We start from the raw sequence: 25,128 nt of genomic DNA, 5'->3' as shown, positions 1-25,128 counted from the left end.
TATCAATATGTATAAAATGTTATGCCAGTCCATTGAGTGGATGTCAAGATATTACACTTTAAACTGCAAGTGACACCAGAAGAAAAGTCATCAGGATTCGTCCTCTTAGGAATTTGAATGCTTATACTGAATTTGATTGCAATCCATCAAATAGTAGACATTATTATAGACATTTCCATTCAAAACCCAAACTCAACCTCATAATAGATTTTATTTATTGAAATCTTATTCAAAACATCAGCTGAACAACAGCACAACAGCCTTATTTGAAATATTTACAAAAGGCATTTCTTGAAAATATCATCTTTTGGTATACTGTATTCTCATATTTACAGTGCAACATACAGCAAAATACTGACTGACACTTTCAGAAAGTAGCGCTCACATTTATATCAGTGTCACGACTGCTTTGATTCAACACTTTTAAGCGAGAATCGGTAATTAAACATCTAAACTGCATCTGTAGCTATCAACTATTTAGTCAGTGAGTTATTATCTATAGTGAGATCTTATCAGTAGCAGCTTTTAGAAAGCTGTTCCAGCAACGGGTAATAATTTGTCTAAAGACTCGGGAACATAATACTGCTGATTTCACGCTCCGAGTGTCTGAATAAAAACACTTTCTCCGTAAGTCTTAACCAGCTCTGCACAGGAATGAAAAGGAGCGGTCTTCTCTGTCATGCATGCCTACAATCCTCAACAGGATATTTCCCCATTAAAACCTGCAGCTGGAGAGAGTCACATAGTGTAAAACAACAAAGAGGCTTTGAGCTGAAGAGAAGCCATCAGCAGAGACTATGAGCAGTTATATCTGTGAGGGGTGGAGACGGGTATTGACCTAATGCACTTTCTGTTGACCACACACTCTACAACAACATGAATCTGCAGAACAGGGAGTGTTTGGTAGTCACAGCAGTGGGGTTTTTTTTTTTAGGTTTATAACTAAATACTTTTCACTCTGGCTGATTCATGGAGACAGAAAATACTGCACATTGAAATTTCAGTAGACAAAAAAACAGGCAAAGCATGAAAAATGAAAGGCACAACACTGATCATTGTCATAAAGCACAACACATCCTTATCATAACAAAACAGAACAACTATTTAACATATTTAAGTCCAATGCTGCCTGCTGAAGACGGCCAAGAGTTGAAACAAGATTGCCTTTAGAAAGCTTTGAGATATGTATTTTTTGTAAGTGTCCTTTAAAAGTTGTAAGGATGTTTTCTGACTGCGTGGTCAATAACATTGTTTTAAAGTTGTGAGATGATTGTAGAACTTCAGCGTTGGCAACGATGCATTGTTGACTGCCTGTCCTTGCATGCCGAGAGAGCGTCCTTTGTTAACCTGCGGTAAAGGAATCATGGGAGAAAGAGGTGACAATGTCAGAGTGCGAAAGGTCATTCCTCTGTAATCTCTGAACTCTGGTGACATTAGTGAGGGGTGGTTGCGGATTTTACAGTCATATGCTCAGGGAATAGTTTCACATGACATTTTGTAGAAGCTTACTGATACCTCAACTACATTTATATTGTGATTTAATCTGTAAAATTACTTTTTTGTTCATTTTATTCCATAAAACCAAAGAAAATATTTCATTTTGAACCTGTTTATTTACTGTAATCCAAACAATTTTCTTTGATTCTGACTGCAGTGAAGACATGTCTAATCAATAGCATTCACACTGTGTATTGTACAGTCTATGCATAGTCTTACTACTGTCGTCATCAGCCTTCTCACGCATGAAAGGGCGTTCACACACAAGCGTCAAGGACTACGGACGTAATAAACTCATGACATGCTCCAACAACAAAACTAACCACGCCACAACCTGCAAACTTTCACTTGCAATCATTGTAAGCCAAGTGTGAACTCATTCTGCAAAAACACAAATCCAAGAAGCCAACTAATCTGTGACGAGTATTTGGCTGTGGTTGAACATGTTTTTTTTTTTTTTTTGCAGAATTTGAAAACTAAACTTCATTATTTGTTATGTTAATTAGTCATAAGTGTTGATAACTGTTATTAATTAATAATATTCAGATAAGTGAGTAATCCTGCTTTGTGTGGTTTCTTGTATACTCTCTGGAAAGCAGGTGTCCAGGTGACAGCTATTCCTTGTGTTTTTCTATGGATATTTGGCTATTTTTTTGTGTGTTATTGGCTGGCAGAATGCTCAAAGCTGCACTAATCAATATTTTTTTATGAACAATAAATGATTATGCTTGCTCAAGTGCTTGCTCGTGGGGGAACTGTTGAGTGTCTGTAAATGAAAGAGTATTGAAAAGGATTGCTCATAATGATGAATTCACTGAAAATGATCACCCAACTCTGCAGTTCCCCTCAGCTCTATTGAGCATTTTGGCATATTTCAGTTCATTATTTTGGTTTTCCAACCAGTAACTTTACTGCTTTGTTTCACTCTCAGCCAAAAAAGTTCTGATAAACCTACTTGTACGCTACTTTCTCAGCACCAAACACCAGACAGACAAAGTTAGTGGTGAACATAATGGGCATCTAGCTGCTGGAGAGACAAATATTTCCCTCAGGAGTTGGTGGAAACGTAAACAGAGCTAAAAAGAGAGTGAATATTGGACTAACATTGGTCCAGTGTCCAGAAACACGACTCCAAATAAATGCTCATTTACTCTGTAAATAGGCAACTGTTTGCTACCATGTCCACCACTACACCTTTATGAGACGATATTACGTCAATGTTGTATTAACAGTCAGCTTTTGACTTCATTTTGTCTCAAATAGTGTCTGTTTATTTTTTGAATTTAGTTTGAATATATTTTCTTAATATTTTTTACCAACATTTTCTCGTGAGAGTAGTTCTATGGTTCAACTTATTCTAATGCAAAGTAATTAATAGCTTTCAAAACTTGATTTCAAAGCAGCTTCATTGCATATTGTGTGTTTTCTCACCTAAATCTATAAATCTTACTATTGAACTTCATAGGTCTGTCAAACAAGGCACAGCTGCTGCATATAGACAACAAAACACAGAAGGTGGCATCACATTGTGCAACTGCAGCAGCAGCAACATCACATTCACTTCTGTTTGGAGATCTCTTGTGTAACCTAATGTGTACAGAGAGCCTCCGTGTTGAGTGAAAATACCCTCTAACCCTTGCACAGCTTTGGAAATAAAATCCTGAGAAAAAGCAGTGTGTAAATGACGTTGGTCAACAGTTAGCGGAGCGGACCTTGACCTCGCTTTCCCAGCCCTTCCAGTAAGGAGACTATCCTGAGTTAAGTTGCGCCACACTTCCATGCATGCCTTTTGTAATCACTAACAGATGTTAGGAGTGTTTGTGCTTTCAAACAGTACCATGTGTAATGACAAAAGGGTCACAGTTCATCAGTCACAGCTATACTGAAACCAGCTGGTGCATCACAACAAACAGAGGCTGGCAGGAAAAAGGAAACTGTTTGGAAAGGCTTCGTATTACCAAAGTCGACTGTTGAGTTAGCATTATTGTGAAACAAGCTGTATGTAACAGGTTGGTCGTAATACTTATGGCATAATGTGTACTCCCCAGTGAATAGATATTCACTTTTTTATGTGTGTAATCATAATGAGATAGCACTTTATAAATGGGTTATATTTACACCTGCTGGACCATGTCGCTGGTACAATTCTTGCTTAATAGAAAAATATTACATTCTCCTATACTGCCTTTTCATTTTAAGCATTTTTTAGAGTTCTTTAATTAAGGAAGTCACCAACCTCAAGGCAAAATATTACCAAATTTGAAATAAATGTAAAGCAATTACATGTTTTATAAGGTAGTCAGGAAAGATCACTGATTATAAGGAACAAATGACAAGAAATTGAATAAAGTTTGGATGTTTTCATTGAGTAGACATAAATATAACAAATGTAAAATATGCTCACCATAAGTAGACTGAGGCCTATGCCTGTTTGGAGTCCCCTGCAGTTTCACCTAGAACAAACAAACCAACAAACAAACCTGTGAGACACATAAATTCACTAAATCCTCACAAAATGTGATCATTCATGTCATGAAGATTACAAGCTAATTATTCATACGTAATTAAGTCATAAGAAATATACAGAATTTGCTGACTGACTCCTGACATGACAGTGACATTAGGTACTGTGCTGTATGTTCCCCTCTCATGAAGCAACTCTGACCTCTGCTGGATAAACTGCATCAACTCATGTTAAAGGTGCAGTGTGTAGAATTTAGTGGCATCCAATCAGGTCAGCTCCTGGTCTGAAAAGTGAAGCCAATGCAGAAGTTCCTTAAACCTGCATTTTTTCTAATGGCCATCAGTCGCCCCCTGATGGCCATTAGAAAAAATTTTTGGCCAGCATAATGATGGCATGATGGCCATTACGGCTGATGGCTTGCAAAAAGAAGTCCAATTATATAGGAATCTATGAGAAAATGACCCTACTTCTCACTTGATTTATTATATCAACAAACACTTTCCTGATGAGTTTATGGTCTCAATCACTAGTTTCAAGTCTTCTTCAATGCAGCATGATGTTCATTTTGTAAATTATGGTCCCATTAAAGTAAAATAGATGATAGAGCAGCATATGCTTTAGGGCATTGCTACCTTGTGATTGATTGCCATGGCAACAACATTGATAACGTAATGTAACTATGATGTAACCCTAGATTCACAGAATAAGCGTAGCCATAGCCATTGCTATTTTGGTGTGTTTTCAGTTCATGAAAGTTAATTGTAACATTTTGGTCATCTAAAAAAGTCTTGTTCAGCATTTGATTGTACTAAAAGACCCTCTAAGGAGTCGGATGTTCAGTTTCTCTGGTAAGTACATTTAGATTTAATGGGTTTAAGCCTGTTTTTCGCTAGTGAAAATTAGCATTAGTATTATCACAGTTAACCATAGACTGTAAATGCACTGTGCTAACCAAGTAAGTAGCTAGCGCTAGGGTCAGCTCCACCCTCTCATCCAAATATGGTCACATCTGGCTCCAAAAATCCAAGATGGCGATGGTCAAATCCAAGACGGTCAAATTGCTAAACTCCAGGCTTCAAAACAGTAGTGCACAAACCAATGGGTGATGTCACAGTGAGTATGCCAATATTTTTTTTACAGTCTACGGTGGCATCTGGCAGAACGGACTTGGCAGAAATGAATATAATATTAGATATAGATATGATATTCATAAGTTTGTTTTAATTAGTGTATAATCACCTGAAAATAAGAATCGTGTTTTCGTTAGCTTAGAATGAGCCCTTGATATCTACATAGGGAGCAAGCCCTCCTCTATGGAGTCCAGCATTTTGCACCGCCATGTTTCTACAATTTCCCAGAACGGACAAACCAAACATTAGCTCTAGAGAGGGTCTGATGCATTTTTGGCAAATTAATTTCACGGCCGCCATAGGTTCTCCTACACGCTTTGAGGGGGAGGCGGATGGGGTATTCAGTCAACCTCACCGCTAGATGCCACTAAATCCTACACACTGGTCCTTTAATGTTTTCCATAAAAAATATTTTTGACATATTTTTTGAGCTACTAAGATTTTATATTATTATTTTTATATTATTTCCTCTTATGCTCATATGTTGTTATTTGCTGTTTATTTTACAGAACCCTACCGTCTTTTTTCATCCATTGGTCCAACTCTTCCATCTCTAACTCCAAAACAGAGGGCACGTCTTCTTCAAACATGGGCCTAAAAGGGACACAAAATGTTTGAGAAATCAATGAGACTCAAAAACCAGATAAAAAGTGTTCACCATTATCTTCTGCCACCAGCAGTTGGTTTCAGCTGAACATTGTGTTGCTAGTAGCAACCACTACTGGCCATTTTGTCTTATCTGTGTTGAAGCAAATATTGACCAGCATATTTCATCTACTCCACAAATGGCTCTTGTTGTAGCATACTCTTTTTTAATATAGCTGTTTTGTGTCTGCTGATTTGTTCTTTGTTAATTTAGTTTTTCTGCAACCAGTTTAGGCTACAGCTAACCAAGCTAGCCATGAGCATTAAGCTAGCTGTAACTTATGTTGCTAATACAAAATAAGTTAATTTTCTGTTCGGCTACTTTTGATGTTATGCATCTTGCTCTTTTTGCTGTTAGTCCTCTATTTACTAGATAAATTACTGTGTTTTACTACTTCTTATGGCAACTTAATAATGTTCTTTTCTCCTAGCATGAGGGACAGTGTAGGCTAATTTGGGTTGTGAATCAGTTTCCTTGTTACTGTGCCAATTTGTTTTTACAATACTCTCAGTCTAACTCCTGTTTATGATATCTTATCTTTACTGATTTTAAAGTCCCATCTTTGAATTAATTGTGTTTTATGAGAAACTGTTTTCACAGTTTCTCAATTGCTTACAGTAACAACTTTAAAGGCCACCCGCTGTCTTCAACTGTTATTGGAAGTATGTTTAACTCTTTGCATAGTTGTGTAACTCTGCACATAGCAAGCACAGATGCATAAGTCTAAAGACAAAAGCAGTTTGGTCACATTAGCATCAAGACTTAGTGATGTTTGATATGCAGCAGATGTCAGAGGAAAGATACAACACCACGTGACATGACTTGTGGTTACTTTGTGCTATTTAACTATGTAACTCTTAAGCATATGTAACTCAAACATCCGTCCGTTTTGAAACAGAACATTAGGCTACAGGTTGAGGGTAAAATCTTCCTAAGCATTGGCTGGATATTGAGTGAAATGTATTTCAACATTTTATGTTTACCAAAAGTTAAATTAGCAGCTGCAAAAACTTTAAATTAATTTTCAGTACTTACATTGGCACCTTCTCTGCACTGGCGTCCTCCAAATACGGATCCTCTTTTCTTAGATCTATAAAAAGAAAACATGCTTTAATCATCTTTATTATGATAAAATGCCTAATAGTACCAATTAAAAATGTACATGTTTTACCTTGGAGTTATAAAATACAATTGTTAAATCAGCTAATTAGCTTGGTTTTACTTTTTCAATATCAATTTAATGTAATACAACAAATCAGACTCTCCCATTAGTTTCCCCAAGTCACAAAAAATATAATTTCCCACCATATTGGTATCTCGCTGTGCAGATAGTTATAGTATTATTTGTCAGATTCACAGTAATTTGACATTTAATAACATAATCCCCAGATCTCACTGTGGACAGATGCCATTATATCTATGTATTGAGTTTTCAAATCTAATATTGTTCAATGCTTTAAGGACCCAAAAACAAAATTATATTCACCCCACATTTGTAAACCCTTGTAAATAAATATGTTTTCCTTTTTTTTTTCTTTTTTTGTGACTTGAATTGTGAATTGATCTTCTCTTTCCCGTTATGATGGACGCACCTTGATTCTCCACTTTTTTGTTCCACCTGCGTTTGATGAAAATACAGACAACTATGATGGCAATGATAACCACCACCAGCACCACAGGGATCATGATGATGATGGGACTCAAACCCTCCTCATCCAGTGGTGTGAAGGGCGTAGAGGTATCGTCTGTAAGTATGTCTGAAAAGTCGGCAGTTTTGTGATTTAGTTATTTTTATGATAAATGTGTCCTGCTGCATTTCTGCAAGTCTATCAAAATACAAAAAGGTCTCTGTTTGAATCAGATGACACAGATTACAGTTCAGGGTTTTGTTGTCATTTAGCTTTCATTTAGCCTGAGGATTATTACAAGTATGAAAGTGATGATTTTGACATATACCATTAGTCAGAGAAAAGTCATGTCCTGGTATGTAGTCTGATATACCTGGGTTGTCAGAGTATGCAGAGCCTTCTCCATCTGAGTTCTCATCAACTGGAAACAATAAAAGAATCAATACATGATTTTACAGAAAGGTTTCAGTGAATACTGTCTAATGTACTACTTTTGTTTCTTCTTTCCACTATATGAAGCCAAGACGTGATGTCAGATGGTATTGGAATATCAAATGCTGACAACTGAACTTTAAAACTTTTGTGAAATGCTCTTCCTGAAGGTAGATGGAAAGATATTTCAGCAAAAAAAAGCACCATGTAGAAAAAATGCTGTACCTGTGACTTCACTGCCATCTGAGGAAGGAGGGATTGATGTCGGAGGGGCTTCAGATGGCTGTTCCTCTAGAAACCCAGACAGTAGCATGTCATCATGATTACCAACATATTCAGGTAGTACAATGTGTTATAAACAACGTGGCCAGAAGTATGTGGTCACCCAAATGTTACACCACGTGGTGGCAGACATTGCAGCAATATGCCACAACAACAGCTTTCAATGCTCTATTTGTGAACCTGAACAACACTTTTTAACTAGGGTGAGAAGGCAATAGTGAGAAATAGAAGTACAAAAATCAAAAGTTAATCAACCGTAGTATCGTTAAAGATATAATATTATAATATCAGATCACAGGACACGTTAACATTAGCTGTACCTCTTGTTCACACTTAACTTGGAAGAAGTGCATTCAAATACTACACTGCGTACAAATGGAAAAAGGTTACACTCTCTAATTTCACTTAAAGATTTTAAAAGGCTGTACTTATGTATTTGCAATCCCAGTTGTAATTGCTTTCTTAATGTGACAAAATAATGTCTAATGTGTGTCTATAAATTATCTGTGCGCCTGTCTATGTTTAAAATGCATATATACGTTGATCCTTGTACACAGGTCTCTCTTAAAAAAAAGATCCTGATCTCAGTGAGACTACCTGTTAAATAAAGGATTAAATAATTACAATTAAAAAGGAACCAATGTCCTCTAATCACACCCCACTACCACCACCACTTAGGTAAACGACTTTAGCTTCTTCACACAAACAAGGATGCAAGAGTCTAAGTGAAAATCAAATATTTTCCAATTGAATGTGATTTCTGGTTTGACGGCTGCAGACTGAATGACACTTTATGTTAAGGAGAAGCTCTAAAAACAGCCATAATTTGGTTGTAAGTGTACATTTATGTGTGAGAAATATTCTAAACCAAAATTCAGACAGTGAGCATACAGCACTGTGCAAAGGTTTTAGGCACTTTAGATGTTTAGGTTCTTATCCGTTATGCAAGGCATCTGATCGGTCCAAAATTCACTCTGCAGCATGACAACGACCCCAAACAAACAGCAAGAGTCATTAAAAAACTATCTTCAGCAACAAGAAGAACAAGGAGTCCTGCAACAGATGGTTTGGCCCCCACAGAGCCCTGATCTCAACATCCTGGAGTCAGTCTGGGATTACATGAAGAGACAGAATCCACAGAGGAACTGTGGCAAGTTCTCCAAGATGCTTGAAACAATCTGCCTGCCAAGTATCTTGAAAAACTGTGTGCAGGTGCACCGAGGAGAACTGCTGTTGTTTTAAAGGCAAAGCGTGATCATTTAGGTTTCTTCTGTTTACTGAACTTTGTATGAAGTTAACTGAAAAATAAAAACTATTCATGACATTATTTTTGAAAGCATCCTCACTTTGCTTTTAGTGCCTAAAACATTTGTGCAGTGCTGTATATACAGTATATAAAATATGTGATCTTTGTATTGCATTATGTATGTTTTTTATGCTGCCCACTCACATTTTTAAATCTCAATAAAAATTTTACTTGGTTAAATGAAAATTAAAACATTTCTTAATTAGAATTAAGGCACACCCCTGTCCACATACTTTTGGCCACATCGTGGATTATCATATCTGGAATTTATTTTATTGATCATGTCTCACCTGTCGCTTCAGCTTCTGGGGACTCAGTTTCTGCAATTTCTTCCTCATCTTGGCATAACACTGCAATTCAACACCGTTCATTACTTTATATCATGGTAATGTTACATTGTTGAGATAGATAAACACACAAGTGAATGAACAGAGTTATTTCTGCAAGAGATTTCATCAGCAAGTTTCTAAAACCACATCTGCAGCGGGGCAAAACCAAGCCCTGTTTCTTACCTGCACATAAACTCCACGTCAAATTCAGAACATACAGGAACTTAAGACTTCCGTGCTCATGATTTTTACTGTAAGCAGTTTCTACAAAAATCAAAACGGTTGCAAAAATTCACCTATCAGACAGTGCAGAGGAGGTGGAGAGTTTCAACATGTTGTGCAATTTGTTCCCGACAGAGCTTTGTCATGTTCACAATGCGAAAAAATGATTTCCTTGTTTAACAGAAAATGAGAGCCAGTGTTCATATTTTAAAATACTGATATACTATAGGGTGAACATTTTTTGAAAGGTTGTGTAGGCTGATGTTAGTTTTATAAAACTTAGAAAAGATGAATTTGAAATGGAGGAAGGATTACTACACATGGCAAAAGTCAAGACAAAACATGGATTTAAGTAAGACGACCAAACACAAAATGTTAGTACTTTGGATCCTAAGTACTTTAGGTATCATTTAATTCATGATAAAAGTAATAAAAGTTGTGTAATATCCACAGTATCAGTAAGAAGTTACAGCCACAAGTCACAGTAAAGCACAGAAGAGAGATCAGGGAGGGGACGGGGAAAGCACTGTTGAATCAATGAGTAAAAAAAGTCTTACCTGTCCCAGTCAGTGTGGTCAGCAGCAGCAGCAGCAGCAGCAGAGGGGTCTTTACTCGGGGGCCTCTCATGTTATCAGGCCAAGACGCAGACATAGTGCCATTGTGTGCCCACTTCCTTCTCTACTGTCACAGCATCACACTTCCTGATCTGACTTAACATGTTAAACGGGAGGAAAAGAAAAAAAAAAAGAAAAAAAAAGCCCTCATGCACACACCCTCAAACTCACTCAGACAGCTCACTCGGATGTGATGCAATCAACTGTGTGCTTGTAGCCACAAGTCTGACGGCTCCTCAGCTGCAGTACAATCACATTCCTGCTGGTTAGGTATGCGGCCTTACAGCGTGAGGGGGAAGCTGAACAAACAATTTGCATGAGCTCAGTGAGTCCCAGCTGGTGAGGTATCTCTTGAGAAAATTGTTCAACGTGTCTAGCAGCTGAAAAATAACTCACAATCTGAGGCTGTAAAAGTTGCTGCGTATTTGTTTGTTGATGTGATACTTGATATGAGCGCAGACGAGATTATGAGTCATTCTTTGTGTTAAAATACTGATCATGAATTTGAGGGTCATGCTGTTATGATTATCTATGGTTGAAGGCTGTTGGCCTACTTTAAAAGACTACAATCTTTATCTCTCAGCAGAGACATAGTGGTTGTGGGTTTCAACATGATGGGTTTTTAATGTCTTTCAACTGTGACTCTTATCAATGTGTCAAAAATACTTTATGCCTTCCTCTAAATACTGGTAGTTAGTTCTCAGAAGCCCATTGTCAAAAGATCATTTGGCGGTATCTGTTGATTCTTACTGTGCACGTACATGAAAATCAGGCTAAAGGGTAAAGTAACCCGGGGCTGTCTTTTAAAGAACAAAAATCCTTTATGAGTATAACTTGAATATCAATTTTATACAGTATGAATATAAACCTAAAAGTAGTTGCCTAAAAGTAGTTGTTGTTGTCTGTTGTCATATGACCAAATGATTAACTGTTGTTTTTATGTTTTTGTTTTTCTTCCATATTTATCTTTTTTTTTTAGATTCTTGTTTTTATTTTCATTATTATGAATGGGCAAACTGTAAATTTAATGCTGTGCTAAGTCTTCAAAGTCAGCAGGAATTTAAAACTTTTCTCATGCTTTTTTAAAAAAAAGAATTATCTTTATTGTTAACAACTTATTTTCTTATTTTAATTTATTATCAATAATACTCTGTATTTGTGTTCTGTTGTAAAAAATTTCTTGGAAGGACCCCAGGAAGACTAGCAGTCATTAAATTGGCAGCTAATGGGGATCCTAATAAGACAAGAAACAATAAGTGTGTACAGCCATGCTAGCAGCTTTAAATGTTAAAGTCAAGATGAAATGAAAAAGGCCTTTTAACTCTTTTAGATGTAGTTGTCATATTGTGCACCTGTTAACAATATATGCCAAAAAAATACAAAAAATCTATTTCTTTGTATTCTTATATCAAAATCCAATCATGTTTTCTTCCTGTAAAACAAAATATGTCATGTGCTTACACAGGCTTGAACCAACCAATTTCAATTAATAATATCATGACATCCACCCATCAATCAATCTTCAGTTTTTAGCAGCACAGAGCTAAGATTCATTTCAACGCTCAAATCAAAATTCTTCCCAATGCTACTTCTTGTCTGTCTATCCTGTTTCACTCGGAAATATGTCACGATACAGAAGATATCCTCTCAAAATGCCGTTTCATCTGGACTTTAACATCAGCATGCTAACATGCTAACAATGACAATGGTATATTGTTGACGATGTTCACCATTTTAGTTTAGCGTTGCTGATATTTCATAAGTAGCACTGAACACAAAGCACAGTTTTGACCTGATTATGGCGCTAAATGAAAAGTCAGAGATTGACCTACATTAGTGTTATTTATCCTGTGGACAACACGTATGTCTGCACCAAATATTATGACAATCCATCCAATAGTTGTTGAGATATTTCATGCTGAACCACAAATTGGAATCCTGGAAATTTTTGATCTCATTACAATTCATCCTCTGTGAACCATCAATATCTGTACAGAATTTGGTAGCAAGCCATCGAGTAGATGTATAAATATTTCACTGGATAAGTGAGAACTTTGACCTGCTGGTGTTGTTAGAAAAAGGAAAAGTCAGTAGTATTCATCCTGAATATCTGTACCAAATGTCATGGAAATCCACCAAATAGCTGTTGAAAGAGACTAAAGACTAAAGAGACCAAAAATGTTGACCTCATTGTGGTGCTGGAGGAAAAGTCAGAGGATCATCAAGGTCAGTTGGCTTCATCCTTTGGGGGACATGAATGTCAACATTTCATGGTTATCCATCCAATAGTTGTTGGGATCTTTCAGTCTGGGCCAAAGTGGTGGTCCAACATTGCCATCCCTGGAGACACGCTGCTAGCATGGCTAAAATAATACCACTTTATGAGAAGTCAGCCTTTATAAAAGGTTTATAAGTTGCATAGATCAATTGTAAACTATTATTAAAACACATTTTGGGTTGTCAGATTGTGAAAAATCCCCTTGGCAGGTGTCTATTTGGTAATAATGCAGTTACAAATGTTGGTAATACGTTAATAAATGTTTCTCACTTTTTTATAAGTCATGATGTCTGCAGTTGTAAATGTTAATAAGTCATTAAGTGTCTAATTGTCACATTTGAAAAGGCTTTAAAAGCTTTTTTTTTTTTACAAATCCATAAGCTGTTTGTGACAGGCAGGTTTAGAGCGCTGTGCTACTTCAAGACAAACTTCATTTGAAAAAAACACAAACAATAAAATTAAATTAAAAAATGGAAAAACAACAACACCGAAGCAGCCTAATGACACAGATTTTGTTTGTTTTTCATCACTTATCTGAGTTCAGAAGTCATGCACACGCTGTATAAAACATTAGTAAATTATCTTTTAACTGTTAATAAAGCCATAACTTATGATCCTTTTGTAACAGATGCCTTATTAGAAACTGGATCAAAACAATATGTATATGCATATGTATATGAGATTCAAAGTTCATTCCTGACCTTGGGAACAGCAGTTAAGAAAAAAAGACCCATTTAGTAGCTGTTCTGGAGCTTTCAATCATATATATTTTCTTTGTTGTGTGTAAGTATCGCTTTGTTTATTTAAGGCTTTATCACACATCATTTTCTCTTTTCTTCTCTTGTTGTTGCACTCACACAAAACTTTGAGCTAACCAGCAATTACATAAAACTTCAAAACACAGTGATTCATTTGGTATAAACATTACGTTGAATTAACAGCTAAAAGTTTACACAGCATAAACTTTCTGGAAAGAGAGGACGATAGAAATTATACAGTAGAAGACGACGTGACAGCAAATTAAAGCAATGACTTGGACTTTGTGTAAATCAAAACCAAATGTTTTTTTTTCCCCAAAGAAGTGGGTTTTATAAAACGAGTCTATGTCAGAGGAGTCAGCTAACACCGTATGACTACTGTCTCTCCCTCCAGGATTTTATTTATCTAACTGAGTCATACAATCTGACTCAGTTAAAGGTCAGTCTGTTAAACTCACTTGATTTAGAAGACGTGACAGTTCACCATGAAGCCTTCGTTATGTTCTTTTATTTGTTTTAATGATATGGTGTGATGGTGATAGTGGCATTTTGAATTATTTTCTGAATCCTGTCACACTCCTCAAACCATCGCAAGTGGTAGAAAATCAAATGAATACATTTATTCAAATTCTTACGTAATTGTACTTTAGTACAATTTTGAGGCAGGTTCTGAGGAGTATTTCTATTTCATGCTACTTCATAATTCTACTCCATCACAATTCAGACGAATATGTTGTGCATTAACTGTATTTTGCATTAATATCTATCTATCTATTTATCTTTTGGCTTGTGATCTCTTGTGAATCATCAGTGTCTAGTTGTGAGAGGATGTCTATGAGTTCATAGCAGCTCCACAGTACTTTCACTTTTGATATCTTAAGTACATTTTGCTGATAATACTTCTGTACTTTTACATAAATACCATTTTCAGTGCAGGACTTTTAATGGAGTACTTTTACATTATACGTACTTTATAGGTAATTTATTGTACAACTACTTTTTATCTAGGTATTTATAAGATGTTTGATGTGCATTACTGTTGAATTATTTGTTACTGTACAGCAGCAGTGTTGTGTGTCTGAAGAAAATTTCCCTCAGGGACAATAAAGTCTTTGCTTTTCTTATCTTATAGATAGTTGTATTGGTACTTTTACTTAAATAAATGTTCTGAGATCTTCTTCCACCACTGTACGTGAGTGAAGTGTGAGGATTTTCTGGAAAACTGTCTTTGACATGTGATATTAGGGCTCAGATCCTATCTCCTTGGACTTGTTTTTTTCTGCTCATGTTGGCATCGTTTAGGAGTTCTGAAGAAATCTGAGATTACTGCAGATGTAATGTGACGTGAAATTTTCTGTTACAGCAAAGGAAAGTACAAGTTCAGACATACATATTGTATAAACTTGATACGTGATTATCTTCGTCCAAAATCATGTGCACTAATGTGCTGTTATAGCCGCTGTTCTGGCTGCAGGTATTTGGCATTAATGAGGTTGGATGCTGGGCGATAAAGCCTGACTCAAAGGCAACTCAAGTTTTTCCACATCAAACAGGAAAAACTGTTGCTTCATGGATCTCACTGTATACATGGCAGCGTTATTTAAACAGGAAAGGACCTCACGTAAACTGTTGCACAAAGTCTGAGGTACACTGCTGTCTCACGGTATGCTGCTGCACTTAAATTTGAAATAAACTGCTTAAACAAACCTATAAAAAACAGTCCCAGATCAAAAGTACATAAAAGTAGTGGTGGAAAGTAACCAAGTATATTTAGTGAAGTACTGTACAATTTTGAGTTACTTGTACTTTACTTGAGTATTTCAATTTTATGCCTCTTTATACTTCCACTCCACTACATTTCAGAGGGAAATATTAAACTTTTTACTCCACTACATTTATTTGGTGGAGGAGAAACAGAGAAGCAGAATAACCACAATCATAACAATAACAATAATAATAATAGAGATATGACTAGCAACAACAAACAGCAGCAATAGCTGGAGAAGGACACCAACAGGACTGCAAAGGTCAGCCCGGATTCTTGGGTTTCTTGCGAGACAAAAAACTCGGGAAGAAGGCAAGTTAGTAACTTGCATTAATGGTAAATTAATGCATACAGATGGAGAGGAGGAGAGAGGAGCTCAGTGCATCATGGGAAGTCCCCTGGCAGTCTAGACCTATAGCAGCATAACTAGGGGCCGGTCCAAGGCAAGCCTGGCCGGTAACTATTTTATCAACAAGGAAAGTTTTAAGCCTACTCTTAAATGTAGAGAGGGTGTCTGCCCCCTGGACTGAAACTGGAAGATGGTTCCACAGGAGAGGAGCCTGATAGTTGAAGGCTCTGCCTCCCATTCTACTTTTGGAGACTGTAGGAACCACCAGTAAGCCTGCATACTGGGAGTGAAATGTTCTAGTGGGGTAATAGGGTACTATGAGCTCTTTAAGATATGATGGTGCCTGACCATGAACTTGTTGAGACTTGTTGGGGCAGCCTGATAATAAAGGATTGCAATAATCCAGCCTAGAAGTGACAAAGGCATGAACGATTTTTCCTGCATCTTTTTGAGACAGGATGTGCCTGATTTTTACAATATTATGTAAGTGAAAAAAGGAACCACTGGACTAAACCAGCTAACTGTATATAAAGTAGTTCAAACTAGCTCCACCTCCAGCAGCTACAACAGTAACATGCTGCTAACACTCTGATGCCTCAGTATTAATAATATAAAGATGTCATATATAATAATATATCAGTCACAGGGACCAAACAAGTACTTTTACTTTAATACTTTAAGTACATTTTGCTGCTACTTATGTACTTTTACTTAAGTAGGATTTTTCATGCAGGACTTTTACTTGTAATGGAGTATTTTACATTGCTGTATTGGTACTTCTACTTTAGTGAAGGATCTAAATACTTCTTCCACCTCTGCACAAAAGTTATGTAGGTAGGTGTGTCCACATATTTGTGGCTACATAGTGTTTCCCCAAACAGCAATTTTAGCCACAAGAGAGGAAGAATATTGCCTCATCTCAGGTGATACCACCAACAAATACAAGTTATGGGGGAAAAAAATCACTCTTTTATGTAAGTCAGCTGTTCCTAATTTTGGCAGATTTTAAGATGATAATGTTTAAAACATACCAGAGCTCGCTGCCCTGCCTCAAGTCTGATCTGTTAACATATGAACCAAACAAAGCCTGAGGAGCCTGACTGGTCTCAACTGGTCCCACTGAAGCAGCTTGAACCAGACTGATCAGTATCATCGTCTCCATGCACACATGGACGTGATCATCTTTTAATAAATTACATGTTCTGTTTCATTAATTATGCAATTTTGACTTTTTTATTCTAATTTTCTGTCTTTTCTGGTCTTATTTAAATGATATAATTTCATGTTTTTGCAGAACACTTTTTTAATAGTTGATTGGAAAGTACAGTGAGTGAAGTATATGTTAAGTTTATTATAATAAATCGTATCACATACAACATTTGCTGTAGTCTTTCACCAGCTCATCTGTCAAATTGAATATCATCAATGTCATTTACACCCAAAGTAGGTAAGTACAATCTCTTGTTGAAGTAAAACAGTGTGTTGCTGTCGAAACATCACTCTGCTGAATGTGTTTTCTATTCGTAGTTAATAAAAAAGAATATAACACGTAATATATTTATTTTCAGAAGGAAAGGGAAATGATTGATAGTCCACTTCAAATTCCTTTGGTATGTTTAGATAAAGTGAACTCCATCTGTCTGTTTTACCAATGAAAGGCTCAAGTTTTCTGACATCACGATGTCAAGCATGTTATCGTTTGAGCATTTTTCTGATGTGTAATTTTTATGTGCTTTAATTCTGTTCTTGCATTGTGGATCTGATCTCCCTCTCGGGTTCCTGCTGTGGTGTCTGTGTGTGATTGGATGCAGGTGGGTTGGGGCTAATTGATTGTGACTGTGCGAGTGTATTTGTTGTTTCAGGGAGCTGATTGGTTCCAGCCTCCGAACTTGCTAGTTTTAAGACCAGCTTCTCCCAGCTCCTGCGGGCTCGTCTATCTCCACTTCCAACCAACCTGCCAGCCAACATGTTTCGATGTGAAATGTTGTATGTAGCTTTGCCTACGTGAAATACCAGCCCGGGTTTTTGTAGGGGTGGGTAGCAATTTTGTTTAATCCTATTTTCTCCTGTTTTTTGTTAAGTTAGGAGTTAATATCTTTTTGTTCTTGTTTTGTTTGACTAAGTTAGTTTTGGTTGTTCAGCTTTAGTTCACTTCCGTTTGTTATTTTGCTGTTAGCCCACCCTGGAGCCTAAAAGATTTTAAATAAAATCTTTGAGGAGGCTGCAAATTCCTTGTTGCTGGTGGTTATTGGGGGCTGGGGAGAGGGGAGTCTCATTCTTTTCATGTTGTGCCAGGGTTTCCCCCTCGGTCGTAACAAGTATTCATTCAAATAAATGACACTATAAATCATTTTGTAACCACACTTTTCGTGAAATAGCGGCAATCTCTTTTTTAAATAACACTCTTCAAGTCACAGTTTAGCCTCATGTTTGAACACTTGTTGATGCTTTAATATAAAACATGTTCACCTAATTACTATTTATATTAAAGTCACTAACACTTTACTTTAAGTCCCCCTATTGAGCATTAAAAACAGTGTATAAATCATTTACAGTAATAAATGGTTTACAACACACTGTAATGTAGTTGTTAGCAGATATAAGTGTTAATTAATGTGTTTGTCAACAACTACAACTCCTCATGTGGGCATAACTGAAGGTTAGACGTATAAACAGACAATGAATAAAAATATAGTAAAACACAGATGTAATAATATAAAATGTCTTCATAGGAGAAGTTATGATTGCTGACAAATTGTACATTAATAAACATTTTAGAATATATCTGCTTACAGTAAAGTGTTATGTATAGGTCTGTATTTTGGTAACAATAATGTCCAATTGTGAAAAATAGTACAGTAAGTAGTTTTCTTTGCAAAATGTAAAGACAGACAAAGTAAAAACAACCTCAGTCCTGCAGGCTCATAACTGAAGAGAGCACAATTACAGTATTACATTTTCTTTTCTCTTTTTGGTCACTTTTTGTCTTTATTGTGACATATTTGAACTAATGTGTACATAATGCCGAGCCATCATTAAACTTGTTAATGTATTATTTCTACATGGCATCAACATGAATTGCGACACATAGATGGAGAATCACAAAACAGACAATAATTAAATAGATTTTTTTGAATTGCAATTAAATGTGTCTGAAAATCAAAATTCAAATGGAAATACAACATTTTGTTTTAAGCCAATTGTGGGTCAATATGCAACTTACACGTGTTTGATGTGGAGACTTGAAGCCTCCAGAGCACAAAGACTGAAAATGGACTTTACAATGAAGTAAGTTCAACTCTTGAAATAAAATATATTTTCATATGTATTGATTCTGGATCTTTCAAGGAGGGAGAAGAAGTAGATGTCATTGTGAGGATTTTTAAGTAAGTAATTTAACTTTTTGTGGAAAAACTATATCAGATACAAATTATAACTCAAAGAAGAGTATTTTTGACTTGTTTATGTTTTCTTTCTCTCCGTTCTCTTTACCATACAAGTGGGTGGGTTACTCATTTCCCTTTCTGGAGCTTTTTTTTCTTCTTTTTTTGTGTTTGTCTCTTGTTTTTCTTTGTTTTGTTCTTGTGGGCTTGAGCTTTGAATAGTATAAAAAACATTTAAAAGGCAGCACCCAGGTGGAAAGTGCACATACTATAACCAACCAGAAACAGTCGAACATGTGGAAAATACAATATCAAGGGAAATCACCTTCTGCAGTCACTGAAGAAGGCAAAATACCACTTTTCATTTTCAGGGCTCTTGTGGAAAACAGCAGGCAAGATATACTGTGACATTATTAGGATTTTAAAAGAAACTGGCTTAGCTAAAAGAATCTAGAGTTGTTGTTTTTTATTGATTCCTGCATAATCGCTTCTTCCACACTCCAGTCCAGTTGGTTGCAGTAATGTGCCTCTAAGCTGGTTTGCCAACTGTCATAAAGAAGAGGAAGAAGAAGAAGAAGAAGAAGAAGAAGAAGAAGAAGAAGAAAAACTAATCAAAGCTTGTTTAACTTTTGATCCACTGAGATGCACAGTACTTTGATTATTAATATTAATATTAATACTATTAGTATAATATGTCTCTGTCTTAACTGACATTTTTATATATATAGTATATACTATATATAGTCTATATATAGTATATATGTCTCGAGGGATCTTTAATCTTAATTTAATACTGAATTTAATACTGAAGCTTTAAAATCCTAATTTAATACTGAATTTGAGAAAAATGAAAACAGGAACGCGTTTCTTTGACACACATCCGGACATAATTTGGTGACGGACCACTTTACTTCCGGTCCGGTTGTCAACAGAAGACAACCACGCGACTTCAACGCAGATAAAATGGTAAGGCTGGTGTGGAGTAGCTCCATAAATGTCTCTGTCCGTGTTTTAATGGTTAATCAACATAATTTTAAACATCAGAGTTGGTTAAAATTGTAGTTGAATTACTGACATTGTTTAAAAGCTTCATGTTATTTTTGTTATTTTCAGCCAAAGGCTCAGAAAGGAAAAGTCCCGGCGAAGGTTGTTCACCCGTTCAGCAGGAAAGCTGCTTATTTAGCCCGAGAAGAAATCAGGCTGAAAAAGAAAGAAAGGTGTGTGGATGAGAAACAAAACACAGCAGCCGTGTTTTAAACTACAAAAACTGGCTACATGTGGAACAATTACTGTGTAACATTTCTCACTTTTACCCCGATAAAAACAAATACCCGTAGCTCTTATGCAGTAGAGACAGTAAATGTGGCATTTAGTTCTGTTGTGTGATTATAGTTACATGATGTGATTGTGGAGACTTAAAGGGCAGGTTCACTACTGTATTTTTCACGTCTCTCTTAAGGTGCCCAAACAAACACTGAAACAGGTTTTTCTTGCCATAATCATCCTCCTGTTCATACCGATCATTAGAAAATCCCTTCATGATGCACTTACAGTGTGAGTGATGGAGGCCAAAATCCACAAGACTCCATCTGTGCGAAAATGTATTTCAACGTTTATCTGAAGCTAATATGAAGCTTCAGTCATCCAAATGAGTCAAATCAAATAGATGTCTTTCAACGTTACAGTCTTTTTAGTGTCAAAGTTCCTCTTTTTGTTACTAAACTTCCACAACAGCTCAACAGGGAAACACAAAGAGGGAATTTGATGATAAAAGACTGTAAATGTGTCAGATATCCACTTGATATGACTAACTCAGACTGCTGAAGCCTCATATAAGCTTCAGATAAACTTTTCAATGCATTTTTGCACACTGAAAGAGCATTTGAACAGCCAGTATGAACAGGAGGAATGATAACAGCAAGGAAAACCTCTGTCAGTGTTCATATGAACACCTGACTGTTGTTTTAAGATGGACTTAGAAAATTGTGAACCTGTCCTTTTTAAAGCAGTTTGAAATGTGTAATATATTTTCCTTTTAAATGTATTATGACAGACCTGATGTGCTTTATTAAGAGAAGATAGAGAAAATACAGGAATGCAGAAGTGAACTGCTTACATATTAGTCTCTTTGTCAAATCCTCCCGTGTTCCCATTACTATTTGTACTTCCTGTTCACCTGAAACACTCCTGGGTCGCTGCACTTTTTACCCAAAACACATCCTGAGGTCTTGTTACTACTACTGCTGTGCTTTCAGCAACTTTTAGGACAATAAACAATCTCTCTTTTCTTTATGTTGTTTCTAGAAAATTATACTTGATAGTGTTTTGAAGTAAACAAACACTAAATATTCTAATTTAGGAAGGCCTGACTCACATGAAGTCAATGAACGACGCATGATGCAGTTTATAGACGCTGATCTCTACATTATATAAAGGAAATGAATTTAGTGCCAAGAATTAAATGAGACACAGAAATGCAAGCTTGCTCTTATGTTTTCTTTTATTTCATTTCAGATAGCTACATGTAGAACACACACCTTTTAAAAAGTTAGGATATGAATTAAATTAATTATTTTCTTTGATACTTCAGGCAGAAAAATGACAAAGCCACACGTCTGAGCAGCGTTGGTAAGCTGGTTTTTCTTTTATTTATTTTTATTTATTATTTTGAGCACTTTCTTTATCTCTTGTGTACCAGCTGGAAGGATAAAATCATCTCTGTTAAACATCGTCTCCCTACACACACAGGTGAGAAGCTGCTGTGGTTTCAAGGAGCGCTGGATCCAGAAAAGACGACTTATACAAGAAAAGATGCTTGTGACATCATTGAAAGGTGGGAGTTACATCAGTTTTATGATTGTAACTGATTATTTTAAGTTTACATTGACAAGTCAGTTTTATTTATTTAGCGCCAAATCACAACAGAAGTTATCTCAGGGCACTTTTCACATAGAGCAGGTCTAGACTGTACTCTTTAATTTACAGAGACCCAACATCCCCCCCAAGAACAAGCAAAGACTCCCCTTTAGTGGGACAAAACCTCGAGCAGAACCGGCCTGTAGGCGGGCAGCCAACTGCCTCGACCGCTTGGGTTGCAGTGGGGAGATTATTTTCATTATCGATGAATCTGCTAATTATTTTCTCACTTAATTGTTTTGTCTATAAAATGTCAGAAAATAGTGAAAAATGCTGTAATTACCTAAAACCCAAGCTGATGTGTTCAGATGTCTTGTTTAGTCACATGACATTCATCACATTTTAGAGGCTGAAACCAGTGAACGTTTTGCATTTATGCTTCAGAAAAAAAAACCTAAAACAATGATTTGATTAGCAAAATAACTGCAGATTAATTTCCTGTCAATCGATTAATTGACTAATCCTTGCAGCTGTAGTCCGCATTGAATCAAAGTATTTTAATCAGGATGTTGTTGTGAGCGATCACAATGTGAACATTGTGTGTATTTTAAAGAAGTCATTCATTTTATGGGTTTAGCTTCATTATTTTGGCATCGATCGAGATGTTTTATTGTTTATTATATCACAGTTTGTACACGATAAAGTACATGTAGATATTTTCCCGCAAATCTGCTATTCTTTTTTCTCTGTTCAGTATTTCATAGAATTGTAACTTTATTGTCATTGTTTATTGTAGTTAAACCTACAAATAATCAGGTTTTTCTCTGTTTACAGGGTTAGAGACAGTTGTTGAATTCCAAATGATCCTTCAGTATCTGTTATTGAGAATAGAGTAATTAATGCGTTCATATACAATACATGTGCGGGGATTTATGAAAAAGAAAACTCCTCTAAAATGAAGAGTGAAAATACACAAAGCAGTCGACACCCAAAGACACATCTTAATCACGTCTTCATGTTTAGTGAGCTTTAGTGTTTCCCGTTTGTGTTTCAGGTACCTGCAGAGATTCGATTCTGAACTCGAGCAGATTGAGCTGATGAACGGGATCAAAGGCCGGCAGGGTCGTCTCCATGGCGCCAGAGAGGATGTCATCAAACAGACCGTCGAGCGAGAGCGGGCGCAGTATGAGGGCATCGGATTTGGTGAGTCCTCTTTATAAATATATATATATATATATATACACACACTCACTCAGAGTTTGAGATTATGTTACAATGTTGTGTGTTATCTTCTTCTCAGAGATCCCAGACATCATCAACGCAAAGCATTTGAAAACTTTCAGGTTAGTGAAGTCGACCAACATCATGTGGCTTTAATTTTTCGGTGTCAGTGTTCAGTGTGTGTTTGAAATGAGCAAAAGGCCCAAATTAGTCAACGTCTCATTTTTGACTGAATGTGATCACGCAGAAGATCAAATTAGTCTCTACAGCCTGATAATGCAACTAAATTTCCTTTTTTGTCTCACTTAATTATCAGTACAGAAGTCCCAGCTGTGTTTGCTAGAAGAAGTCGTTATTTCTATAAGTTAACTTATAAAACCTGTACAGATGAGTCAGTCTCATCCACACTTTTTTCTGGCATTCTTCTGTCATATTTTTCTGGCCGTGGCACAGAATCAAATCTTGCCTACGATGTTTGGATCTGCTCGGTCGTTTCCGATGAAAACCAGAACACCAGACGTGTTTGAGTTACTGAAAAAAAATCAGAGATGTGGGCGGCAATTCAGAGGTCTGAAAACAGGCCAGTGCCTCCATCTCTCCTCCTAGTTCTCTGTATTTTCAATAAGCACATTAGATATAAAGGATTGACATGACCAACAGTGTGAAAAGAGGAAGAACACGTGAACATTCATGAACATACTGTATCATAACATTTGATGTCATTTTTTTTTGTTTTGTCTTGGCAGGGAGTGGACCGGAGATCTGAAGAAACTTCCAAATATTAAACTGCGAAAGGTGTCTAACAAAGGTCTGGACACGAGTAAAGAAGGAGAGGAGAAAAATGAGGCAGAAGAGGATGATATTGAGGATGAGGATGATGATGATTTGGACGATGAGCAGTTGGATGACATGGTGCTGATGTCAGACTGAAACTAAGGCTCCATACGGGACAGCAGCCTGTAACAGTGTGTTTCAAATATGGGACTGAATGTCAGACTACAAAGACTTTTTGTTACACAGTGATTTTTAAAACGCTGCTACTCCATTACTGTCCAGAAGATGGCGCCAAAACCTCACAGTAGAAACTCAAATCTTATCAGTCTGCCCTCCTGTTAAGTCTTGTTACCGAGTAACTTCACACCAGCCAGATGAGGGGTTCTACGCTCATGTTTATTGCACAGACAAATATGCATCATATGTAACCTGAATATTCCATTTGATCCAATCAGAAATAGAAAAAAAGGTTTTGACAAAGATATAGAGTGCTCTGATATTGTTGTGGATGTAATGACAGAGAAAACCGAATTTTCCATGATGATGTGACAGTGATGCTGATTAAAAAAAAAACCCAAATTAAACCTGTAGAAAAGTGGAGTGAAGTGTAAACTACAGCCGCCTTTAGTAGACTGAGGGGTGAGTCGCTCACACAGTGTCGGATCTAATGTATAAACGTTAACGGATGGCAACCATGAAAGCTCTAGTTTACATCAACATATAAATAACGGGACCTCGCAGAGCAGGACCACATAAAGCTGCAAAACGTCAACAACTACTTGAGATTTGCTATTTCAAGAAATATTTGAAACTCTCCTATGACAGTAAATAACTTCATCGCTTTCAAAACATTCAAATTTTGGATCTTAGACTGAGCTAAAGATAGAGTTTAAATAATAGTATCTCAACTTATAATATTTCTTTGGTGTCTGAAGACCTGATTGTCCAAAAAAAAGGAGATTAAAGGCCTCAGTATGCTTCAAACCAGGTGTTTGTCGGAGCGTCTGAGGCCGCGTTCAGACTGACTTCAGCCCTGCGTGAAAAAACGCAGCTGAATGAGACCAATGCGTTAACATGATGGTGTGACAACATAGATGGCAGAAAAAAGTTGAACCGGGCTCAATTTTTTGCGTTCTCCGTTGCCTAACGCAACAAAGCATTAAACTATAGCTGCTGTGATAATTTTCCAGAGCA

At 36.5% G+C, this 25,128-nt stretch overlaps 2 protein-coding genes and 1 long non-coding RNA gene across 5 annotated transcripts; 2 read left to right on the top strand and 1 right to left on the bottom strand.

Annotated features, from left to right (window-relative positions):
* Positions 1-204: 204 nt before the first annotated feature.
* tmem154 (transmembrane protein 154) lies at positions 205-10,907 on the bottom strand. Of its 2 annotated transcripts, none has more exons than XM_042429687.1 (9): positions 10,494-10,907; positions 9,676-9,735; positions 8,023-8,088; positions 7,694-7,786; positions 7,330-7,494; positions 6,773-6,827; positions 5,609-5,685; positions 3,902-3,950; positions 205-1,347 (listed from the first exon to the last, which is right to left on the bottom strand). In XM_042429687.1, the coding sequence occupies exons 1-8, from the start codon at positions 10,585-10,587 to the stop codon at positions 3,919-3,921; spliced, it is 642 nt and encodes a 213-aa protein (XP_042285621.1). In that variant the 5' UTR covers positions 10,588-10,907; the 3' UTR covers positions 205-1,347; positions 3,902-3,918. The 2 variants fall into 2 exon arrangements, with proteins under 2 accessions (XP_042285621.1, XP_042285629.1); XM_042429695.1 differs by having other exon boundaries at positions 7,739-7,786; positions 10,494-10,904.
* On the top strand, positions 4,940-8,050 carry LOC121909281. Of its 2 annotated transcripts, none has more exons than XR_006099403.1 (4): positions 4,940-5,074; positions 5,601-6,399; positions 7,377-7,484; positions 7,968-8,050. It is a non-coding gene; the product is annotated as an uncharacterized LOC121909281 (long non-coding RNA). The 2 variants fall into 2 exon arrangements; XR_006099402.1 differs by lacking the exon at positions 7,968-8,050 and adding an exon at positions 7,885-7,964.
* Positions 10,908-19,945: 9,038 nt separating the features above from the next.
* On the top strand, positions 19,946-24,518 carry tma16 (translation machinery associated 16 homolog). Its single transcript, XM_042426889.1, has 7 exons — positions 19,946-20,049; positions 20,197-20,300; positions 21,674-21,711; positions 21,832-21,916; positions 22,994-23,142; positions 23,240-23,282; positions 23,907-24,518. The coding sequence occupies exons 1-7, from the start codon at positions 20,047-20,049 to the stop codon at positions 24,088-24,090; spliced, it is 606 nt and encodes a 201-aa protein (XP_042282823.1). The 5' UTR covers positions 19,946-20,046; the 3' UTR covers positions 24,091-24,518.
* Positions 24,519-25,128: the final 610 nt, after the last annotated feature.

Source organism: Thunnus maccoyii, chromosome 2 (genome assembly GCF_910596095.1).
Source record: "Thunnus maccoyii chromosome 2, fThuMac1.1, whole genome shotgun sequence".
In the NCBI taxonomy this organism is placed as follows: domain Eukaryota; kingdom Metazoa; phylum Chordata; class Actinopteri; order Scombriformes; family Scombridae; genus Thunnus; species Thunnus maccoyii.
Note: the sequence above shows the minus strand (reverse complement) of the source record. Positions and strands in the feature narration are given on the sequence as shown.